This window comes from Gymnoscopelus braueri, assembly GCF_963280865.1.
Source record: "Gymnoscopelus braueri genome assembly, chromosome: 1".
NCBI classification, from domain to species: domain Eukaryota; kingdom Metazoa; phylum Chordata; class Actinopteri; order Myctophiformes; family Myctophidae; genus Gymnoscopelus; species Gymnoscopelus braueri.
The window spans coordinates 52,726,849-52,738,122 of NC_137603.1; the positions used below are offsets into that span (position 1 = coordinate 52,726,849).

Here is an 11,274-nt window from a genome sequence, read left to right on the forward strand (position 1 = left end):
GTCTGGCTGTCATCTCAGAGAGGATGTCTTCCCAGTTCTCACCACCTCAAGCTCAGCCAGAACAGATAAGACAGAGCTTCTCTTTTTCCCAGGTAAGTCCTGCCCCCTGCAAGATCTCACTATTTACATCGTGGTTGGTGGCTTCTGTTCCAACTGCCAAGAGCCTGGGTGCTGTCCTGGAGTCCTGGACAGTCGATCACTCTATAATAGCCGAAGGATGTTCCTCACCCAGGAGTCTGCCCAGCTCCTTATCCAGCCCTCAGTCATCTCAAAGCCTACTATAACTCCCCCCAAATGATCCAGAGTGCCACAACACGTCTGGTCTTCAACCAGCCAAACCTTTCCTGTCTCCCCTCCATTTCTCCCCCATTGAATATGGCTTCCAGTTGCTGCCCCCACCGAGCACAAAACAATGATGTTGGCCCACAAGGCAACCAAAGGCATGGCACCCCCTTAGCTTCATGGCATTGTCCTAACCATTCCCACACAGTTTGATAGCAGGCTAACATAGGAATGCTGTACAAGCCAGTGGTCCAGTGGTGTGTTCTACGTAGGTGTTTTCGGAGGGATACAGTACGATAATCATTCCCTGCACGACGTGCGCATGGTCGTGGAGATACGCCAGTGCGTTTTCAATGGATGAATGAAATGGTTACTAGAGGGCAACGCTTGGCTACGAAAATGTTCTGCAGGTCACACTACGTATATAGCGTAACACGGTAGAACACAACACTGGTACAAGCTAAAACACCTAAAACACCCATGTCAACGTTCCACACATCCTAGACTCTTCTCCCTCCTGGCTCCCAAACTTTCAATTGATGCTAGGCTACTACAGTATGTAGATATATCTTGGTCACTTGTTCTCATGTTTTTGTTTCGTATATTTGTTTTTCTTAACTATCAAATGTTAAGAATGTTATTTAGACAGATGCTAGGTTCATCGTTTACCTGATAGCTTAGTTTCGTTGAGGCACTACACTATTCTCTCGGCACTCTATGTGATTATTTACCTTGTTGTTTATTGACTAGAGTTCATGCTTACTTACTCTGCTTAGTAAGATCTTGCACTTGTAAGTCACTCTGGATAAGAGCATACCTGCTAAATGCCTAAATCTTAATTGTAAATTGGTCCTACTCAGGGGTAATTTGGTCTTGTGGTGGACATTTTGGTCAAAATATTTTTTTTGCCACGGACAAAATGAGTGGACAGTAATATTACCACTTACCAGAAACACATAAAGAGTTAGCCCTGAATCATATATAACAGGTATGTAACTCTGAGAGTGTACAAATGTAACCAAATGGACCCTCACGGGTCCATTTGGTTCCATTTGTACACTCTCAGAGTTATGGTGGTCCTTGCAAATAAAACATTTGAGAACCACTCAAGTAGTAGGACTCCTAATGTGCCATACATAGTGTCATAGTAAATCAGAGTCATACATATTCTGAAGAAAACCTGTCTTGTGATCAAAATAAGAACATTATTATAATGGTGTGTAAATCTAAAATTTGCCACGGACAAGACCGAGTCTTTGTCACGGACACATTTGTCCGAATCAGGGTGACCCTCATCAAGTACCTGATTCTTTCATGTTTGACAAAAACACACCTATTATTCACAGGGTTATGCGAAGACCTCTGTGTTGGAGATTTCCACGTACAGTAAGTAATATCAAACAATGCAATCATAGCTCAATACATTTCCAAGCTACCTTTGTTGAATAGACATGTTAATGTAGCCAACTCTACCATTCACACATTAGTATTTAGTCAGTGTCAATCTCTCTCTCTCTCTTCTCTCTCTCAAACACACACACACACACACACACACACACACACACACACACACACACACACACACACACACACACACACACACACACACACACACACACACACACACACACACACACACACACACACACACAAAGAGAGAGAGAGATACAACGAAAAAGGATAATGTTTTACAGTAAAACGAAAACTGTGCCTCAGAATTTTCCTCGTTCCGAATACATCTTACATGGCTTTATTGCCACACAAACATGGAATGCACAGTTAGATACAATAAATGAAATAAGCTCAATGCTTTAAGGTTCTTACATGTCATGAGTACATCCATGCAAATATTTCGTGGCAATAAAGCGACGTAATAATTTAAGGAGTTACACTTTTCACCACAGATGCATGAATGAGGCATGAGGCATCACCAAATGTGTAGTTTGATGTGAAATATTTGCCTTAAAATGATATTTTACTCTCATGTTTGTTGTCATTTTAATGTCTACTCAGGCATTTGTGTTGCACCCCAGACAGTTTTTAAGTTGCTAGATATTTGATATTCATTTGATCAGACTTGCACCCTTCCTATATATTCAAATAAGCAATATTACTCAAGAAGGTGTGCTTTACTGGGATAATTGGAACGACAGTGATGCAGTCAGGAACGAGGCAGAGCCGAGTTCCGCAAGCAACACTGAAGTGAGGTTGAGAGTGAGAATATGTTGACACAACACAACAGTTTCCACTGTTACTTACAATCCAATGGCTCAGTGCCTAAAGCAAAGAAATACCTGTATCGAGAGTAAATTTGACCAAAAAAAAAAACTCACATCCTGTTTAATATCTTTGCGGCAGCCCTACTCAGGAACGATGCCGGACAGTTCTCGAAATACGTGAACTAAAGGCACGCACACATGCACGGCACACACACACATGATGTCCTTTTTTTGCTCTACGTTATTCGCTAACTGTTTGGGTGAGCTATAGCTCACTTACGTTTATAAGATTTTGTTGTGTACCCCTTCTAGGATGTCTTAGGATCACCCAAGGGACATTTGGTTAAGGCATCTCCCCCAACAACAACTGGATATGGTAATTCACACCTTTATTTAATCTAGACTTGACTACTGTAACTCCTTGTATACTGGCATTGAGCAGTCATCACTCAGGCTGCTGCAGCTGGTCCAAAATGCAACTGCTTGCCTCCTCACTGGCACTTGCCTCCTCACTTTGTAAACAAAGTTTGATTTGATTTGTGCCAAATTTAGTTTTTATGCGATTCTCTATGCGTCTTTTGAGTCAACCCACAAGTTAAGACGGATATGTTGAATTTTGTCAACTAGGCCGATGCCCGTTGAGAACCATGCCCTTTGGGAATATGTCCCACTCTGGTTATGCAATACCCGTTGTACCCATTGTCACAGTACTTAGTGAGGTACATAGTAGTTGGAGGCCAGTCTATGACGTCAGTGCTATGACAGCTGTTTACTCCTATCATCATGATGAGGTCTCAATGAGTCATCCGTGGCTAAACAAGGAGCCACATCCATAATGGAGTCCTGTCCATTATTTCATATGGAGGCCAGTCTATGACATCATGTTGATGACATTAGGGATCTCCATATATGAGGATTCATGATATTTCATGGGAACGGCACTCCCTCGGGTCCCCAGCGACACGTGCTGAGTTTGAATCCGATCGGTTGGCTGGTTCTCGAGATCAGAGCACTCCGCCACGTGAAGCTTGGCCAATCAAATCCAGATGTTACGTTTGTGACATTTATCGGCCAATCAAATCCAAATGTTTTTGACGTCTACCCACCGTCCAGACATTTCTTTTAAATATATAAGACGGATAACACATTTCTTGTTTTATAATTTTTGGGGACACCCCTTCTAGGATGTCTTTAAGATCACCCAAGAGACATTTGTGGCAATGTTTTTGTTTCAATTTGTATTATAGGAAATTAATGCACTAATTATATGACGTATCGATAAAGACAGGTCAGTTATCTCCAAATTTGGGCACAGTGTCAGCCTGATCTGAGCCCCATTGACTTAAATTATTATCTTCAGGCGGACGAGGTGAAGATTACAGAAGGGTTCTTCACCACTGTCCCTGTGTATGTCTGCCCGTCTGTGTGCAGCTAATCTTGGACACCACTTTTCACACATTTTCTTCAAAACCCGCATAGTATTACTACTCCTACAGATTTTGTTAACAACTCACACAAATGTTTTCACATTATCTCTGGTCATGTGATGAACATGTATCATTCATATGAAATGGAAGTTCAATATTAAAACAATCAGTGGAGGTAATAAGTTAGCCTACTGGTAGTGTGCACAAGACAATTTTGACAAGGATTGGTACAGTGGTTTGCCACAAAGATTAGCCCTGGACAAACATCTTATAGACAGACGGCTAGCCTGTTTCGGAGCTATGCCATAAAAAAAGACGGGGTCTAATAATGCCGTGGCTCCCTTGTGGATCTCGGGGTTTCCTGGGCCAGTCTGATATCAGTCATCTCATCTATGACATATCTATGACATATGACTCCTTATTTGGGAAAGGTTGACATCAGTCACCTCTGATGTAATGATTACTCCATATATGGGCAAGGTTTTAGCCTGATCCAAGACCCATTGACTGCCATTATAAATTTAAAGTTAAATATTAAAAAAATATGTGGAACAAAATGCAAGGAGGTACTGTATTCCCTTGCCCTACTAGCAGTGCGCACAAGACATTTTGCGCTGATCAGTCCAATGGTTTACGAGATTACATGTATGTACGCATGCACATACAGACGGAGACACGCACACACAAAAACAAACAGACCCTCTTAGACGACTCTGCCCCTCCTACAGAGTCACGACGTAAAAAAAAAGTTGCAGGATTTGAAAAATATTCAGGGATGTCAGTACCTTCCTTGAATTCCTTGACTTACTGGCAGTGTGCAGTGCGCACCAGCCTTTTTTACGCTGATAAATGTTGTGGTTTGCGATTATCCATGGACACACACGTGCGGGCGCGACAACACAATCTCCTCCTTCCGTCGGCCTTGTGGAGATAAAAATATAGAATGAAAGGAAAACCGAACAGGATCTAAAAACGTTCCTGTGCAGTCAGTGTATTTTTAGGCCATTATGTACATTTAGGTTGAGCTGGCCCCTCAGTCACACAGGTCCTCTTTGATCTCATAGGGGTTGAGGATGCCAGGGACAGACATCTGGATCTTATGTTTTTCCTCCTGGGCTTGATGGAGAGATGCCTCTTGCTCCTCTAGGAACAGGTCTGTGGTGTCCTCACCCGCAAACTCCTTGATCTGTACAAGGAAGTCCCTAAGGTGCTCCTTGAAGGCAGGAACGTCCTGATTTAAGCTGAAAAGCCCGGTCACGAACACCTTCACCTGGGCGTCCTGTAGATGAGGGAAGGCTGTCTTGAGCAGGTTAGCTACATATTCCTGGATGAAACCCTGGTTGTTGGTTGGATTGGCTGGGTTCAGGCCTGTGGTGATTTTACCTGCCTCCACCAAGTTGAACATATAGGCCAGGATGGATGCATGCATGGTCAGGCCAGCAGTGTGTGACGTGTCGGTGACCACAGAGAAGATGTGTTGCAGGATGTCACAGAAGTACGTCTGATAGAAGCTCTGTGCTGCTGCCTCCTCCTGGGCCACATTTTGCATCAGTGTGTACAGAATATGCAGACCGGTGTCAGCCACATCTCTCATAGTGTGTTTGAATGCCCAGATTATGGAGTCCAGGACCAGTTTGAACTGGGCGGGGGGGATAGCCAGGAATGCAGGAAAGCAGTGGGTGTTGACCGCTTGGATCAAGTGGAAGAAATGGGTTCTGTGTTCTGGGTATTCCTCAAAGTTCTTGTTGATCATGTTAAGTGTGCACTCGAACACAGCGTCAAAGATCTGCGGGATCTTGCCAGTGATGTTTCCTTCCAGCTTGTTGATGATGGTAGCCATGGTGCTAAGGACCTCGGGCTCACGGGCAGCGGGGACGTTCCGCTCGAAGTCAATGAGGACAGCGTCTAACAATGGAGGGACAAAGTTCTCCCCAACCATCTGTGGATCATTTGATCGTCTAACCCAGCATGAGACCAGCTTCAGTGTCTCTCGTTTGACAGTCCTCATACTCCTGATCAGGGGCTCTTTTGTCACCTTCTCATCATTGGTCTGGATAGCAGCGGAGATGTTCTCACTGAGGCACTTGTAGACGTTCAGCATGTCCAGGTAAATCCTGCCCAGTTGGATGACGAAGGGGTGCCCTACAGCCATACAGGCCCTAACATTGGTCTTAATGATGCTCCCCAGCTTTTTCACCGTCTCTGGGTCCTTCAGGATGTCCACATTCGTGGTGGCTTGTTGGATGATGTTGTCCCACGCCTGATTGGGCATCAGCATGTATTTCTTTATCAGGTTTTCCTGTATGGATGTGTCTGTTTGGGCAGTGATCATGTAACCTACAGCCTCGTAGAAGGTGTGTATCTGTTGGGGTTGAAGGTCAACGATGATCATGTTGATGTCGTTGAGGATCTCATCAATGAAGGGCCTCACCTCTCCCGCTTGAACCTCGGCAAAGTGACGTCGACACTTCTTGGCAATCTTGATGAAGGTGTCACACGCCATGTCCTGAACGCCATCATGGGTCTCATGCATGAACTCAAAGAGCTTGTTGATGACAGTTTTGAGGAACTTCCAGTGGGCTCTGAGGAAGCGTGGGTACTGACCAACAATGTACATGATGTTGGACGCAATTATAGCCTTGTTATCTTTTCCCCTTTTCTGCTCACACAAACCCAGCAGATCCTTGATAACAGTGACCAGGAACCTCTGCTCATCCTCTTCGCGCATAGCCCCGCTGATGGAGCCGATGGCCCAGCAGAGCATGTTCAGGTTCTTCCAGGACCACTCTGTACCATTCACCTGGTTTTGGAGTTTCTCTGTCATGATGCGCTCCGTGTTCTCGAAGTCCAAATGGGTCAAGTACACCAGAGTTTCCCTCATGTTCTTGTAGAGGTTGATGGAGTCTGTGTCCTTCATGAACTCTCGGACCACCTCCCCCTGGTCGTTCTCCACCACCAACACCTCTTCAGGCTTGGCCATCCGACTCACCATCAACAGGCGCACCTCGGACAGGACACGCGTATAGAGTTTTCTGCGACAGGTAATGTCAACATGCACAACATGCTGGTTTCCGGATAGCAGACCAGTGGAAGTGGAGAAAGGGTAAGGGGTCTCTCGGTAGAGGTCAGCTGCCAGGTGGTTCCAATATTCCAGACAGATTTTAAAAATCTCTGTTTCCTCTACCTCCGACACAAGCAGCATGAAGCGGAGAGCCTCCATCAGAGTCTCTCGGAGGCTGTTTTTCTGCTCAATGAGCTGACCATGCTCCTTGAGAAAGGTGCAAAGGAACAGACTGAGATTCTGAATGAAGTTTTGTTCGTCGTCTTTCCCATTGGCGTATGCCAGACGGATGTTTGTGTTGAGGGGCAGCATCTTTTTGAGCTGACACATGGTCAGGGTGAAGAGGCTGATGAACTGCTCCTCGTACTGTTTGCCGCTGACAGCAGAGATTTCTGTCAGGCAGTTAAGTGTCACATTTCGAAACATTGGCACGGTCAAGAACTTGTGCACCAGTGTGCTGATGAGTTTTGTTTCGAAGACGTAGCTCAGTGGAATCCAGTTGAGAAACCGTAGCAGGGTCTCCAGAGTAGCATGGACTTGAGGTGCATTCTGGGAATTCTCCATTACAAATTCGCAGAGCTGGAATATGTGTGAGAATTCACTGCGCATGCTGTCTTTGAGGTGCTTGGCCTTAACCTGGGTCATCTGCCCAGTGGAGAAGTCAAAGACCTCCTCGCTGAGCAGTTTGAGGATGATCATGTTGTTCTGACAGAGACTCTCGCTTGTACGACTCGCCCCCACGATGTCACTGATGAACGTGGGCCAGTGTTTGGGCCACTCCTGCTTCAGGATCTGGACGAGTATCATGTTCAGTTTCCCAATGTACACCCTTTCTTTCTCCATGTTTGATGCATCTGATGATGTCTTGATAATGAGACAGACAACGTACTTTTTAATTTCTTCACATTCATTCCGTGGCAGAATTTTCCACCTTGTTTTAATAACAGTTTCCAGAATCTGAAGAGCATAGTATTTGGTGTTCATGTTCTTGGAGAACTCCAGTATCTTGGCTACTCTCGTCCAGGCATCAGGGTGCTCTTTAAAGTGTGTCAGCACCGTTTGTGCCATTCTTTGCTCTGGTCCTACCCCATGATATACACAGTTCACCTCATTATCCAGCAGGTTGATGTCCAGTTCCTGGTTGAAGTCCAGCAGCTGTTGTGCTGCATGGTCTGGCAACATTATCAATAACTTTCAAGTGGTTTGGAATAGTGATTGTGTTGCTTCAGCTGCTCTCCTCTCTAAAAGGGAACTAACTCGTCACTTCTTTAGAAAGTGCTTATATGCCTCTATAACGCTCATGACATCACTTTGTCGCCGCCTGCCGGCCACAGGTATTAGGGTGACTACTGATATGTGACATCACGATGGATGATGCGATCATCCTATTGTGGGGATTAGACTGGGATCAGTTCACTTTGCAGTTTGTAGATCCGGAAAGTCTGTGTGCATGTCTGTGTAAATTACCACATAAGGCTAACACTAAGCAGTAAATATAAACCAGACTTTCCACAGGTAGGCTATTGCGGAAAGCCTGGCGACACAAGGTTAACTGGGGATTGTTTTAATTATGCATTATGAAATGGTGCTTTCCCATTCCAGTCAGTCGAGCTCAGCTCTACTGATACTGAACTTTATTTAATTTTCTACTGCAGCTGGGATCTCCTTAATGTAGCTGGTGGTCACAACAATGCTAATGCTAAACAAACTGGAAATAATCTCTTTTTACAGTCCAACAAAATCAGTTTCTGATTTGATGAACATTCTAAACGATAAGTAGGCCATGCAGCATAGATTTTTCACATGAACATCTAGTTGAAACATTTTAACAGTTGTTACACCCTTGTTTGAGAGAGCAACACGAAATGAGACATTGAAATGCAAGAAATATAAATACATTTTTTTTTACATATTTCGTTTTATAGTGAAGCTATGAACCAAGGCGAAAATAATCAACAAAAACACAAACAACCTCTTTTATAATCATTCTGCCCATCACTGCCTGAAAACTGAAACAAACTAAAACTCACCAGCCCTAACTCCCTTAAATAAATCATCAAAAATAATCGTACAACAAAACTAGTGAGTCACCCCTAATGTTCCATGCATTGTTCGTGCAATGGATTATAATGTGAACGGTAGAAAAATTATAGGATAATGCTAAAAACAAAACTAATCTAAAAAACGAAATGAAGTCTAATCTCACTGATTTCAGTGTCAGGCATGCCCAAATATGGAGTCTAGGCCAGTCTATGACATCAGTATTATGAAGTCATATTTAGGACCTCAGGGTACTCCCTATATGGGTATTTGCAGGTTCATCAATATTTGCCCATATATGGGCATATTGTTTGAATCGGCGGTTTTGGACAATCAAGACAATTTGCACATTTATTGTAAGAAATTAACACATGGCAATACTAAAAAGCTATTTTTCGTTTTTCGCCGCAACATATATTTTAATCTACCAGCCACTTTGGCTGGTAAGCCAAAAAGTTAAAGGGCAAGCGCATTGAAACGGGGATAGACTCCCGCGTTCTCAGCTGATACCGTGCCTCCGACCATACTATTATACAAATATAAAACAATAAAAACACAAACTTCCCATCCATGTATTCATTGTGGACTGGCCTCAACATGCTCAAACATGTGGAATGAATCGCACCGGAGTGGACCTTCTTCCGTGTTTGGGGGACACGGGGGGAGACGCGCGGGGGGGGGGGGGGGGGGTCGCGGGGTCCTTCCCGTCATTTTGCTTCATAGAGTTATGTCTGCAAGCTCGTGAGTCATGTCCATTGTTTGAAACCGTTGATGAGGGCCCAGCTGCACTTCCAGAGTCGGCCACCAGGAATCTCCAGCTTAACATTTCCCTCTCGGTTCTAGGGGCTTGTTGCAGTACCCCTTTATCAGAGTACCTGGAGGCAGTCTATGACGTCAGTACTATGAGTCACGGCCATATGTGGGCATATAAAGACTCACACGCATGCGTGCACGCACGCACACACTCAGATACAATATCTATCTATATCTATCTATCTATCTATCTATCTATCTATCTATCTATCTATCTATCTATCTATCTATCTATCTATCATACTGTACATACATGGCGGGCAAACATAGAGATGACTGACTTCATAGTACTGACGTCATAGTATTGACATAAAAGAAGACTGACGTCATAGATTGGGCATCCAACAGATGGAGGAGGGTTGGCAGTGTAGTTCATGCAAAATGGAAGGTCATGACCTTCCATTTCATGACCTTGTATTTTATTGTATTTTACTTCAATGTACTGTTTATCATGTCTCACTAAATAAAGTACATAAATTAATCAATCAAACCATGTCAAAACCGGCAAACATATTGCTTTTTGCCTATTTCACCTGCACAGTTCCATGTGGAACTCCATATTGGACATCAATATGACAGTCAGCACTTCGAATATTACTTTGTGCCAATTTTACCAGTGCAGTGCCAGGTACTCTGCTGGTATAGAAAGTACTCATCCTGAAGAAACAGTTTGGGCTCGCTGTGACGTCTTTAAAAAAACTGTAATATATATGCAGAATTAGGTGTTATGTGAGGGACCAAGAATCACTGAAAACAGAAACACGGGCAACATCTGAGCCATCCTTCAGGCAAGATGAATTCCACAGTCGTGTTGAGGTTTCACTCTGGTCGTGTTGGTGTTCACTCCAGTCCGTTCCTGACTTTGTACTCATGTACATCTGAGCTGTGCTGCTTGAAGAGCAGACCCCAGAGCAATGCAGATGACCCAAAGGCCAGGCCCACTCGAAACCAGTTAGGGTTGTTAATGTCTGGCTTGGACGCTGTGAACGCTGACCTGGTTCCAACTCTGCCCACCCACACAGCTCGAGATAATAAGCTATTGAATGTCATTTTAGTCTTCACGCACTCCCTATCTGTGTACCAGTGATCGATTAGTTGCCATCCCTGGCAGTGGCAGGCCTTTTTGAAGATTCTGTGACATCATATTGACATCCAAATATGGAGTTCCACACGGCTCAATGTTTGCCTCTCACAAAAAGAAACAACGCGTGGGTACCTGAGGGCTAGCCTCTCACTGACGTCCAGTGCAAAAAAAGTTAGATATGGAGGACCAGTCCAAAGTTTTGTGGAGAATACTTTCATCAATAGTGGAAACAACATGAATGGGTGTTTCCAGCGGGTCCACTAAATAATATATCTCTGCTGTTCGGCCGGAACCAGCTAAATCCAAAATGGTAATTGTTCAGGAAATGAAAAACTAAATATCAATTTT

The 11,274-nt window shown here is 44.1% G+C and overlaps 1 protein-coding gene across 1 annotated transcript; it reads right to left on the reverse strand.

The window, feature by feature from the left end:
• Window positions 1–4,961: 4,961 nt before the first annotated feature.
• Window positions 4,962–8,171, reverse strand: LOC308082966 (exportin-1-like; the record flags this gene model as incomplete). The annotated part of the gene is made up of 1 exon (XM_080425045.1): window positions 4,962–8,171. One exon carries the CDS (start codon window positions 8,169–8,171, stop codon window positions 4,962–4,964), a length of 3,210 nt encoding a protein of 1,069 aa, XP_080281171.1.
• Window positions 8,172–11,274: the final 3,103 nt, after the last annotated feature.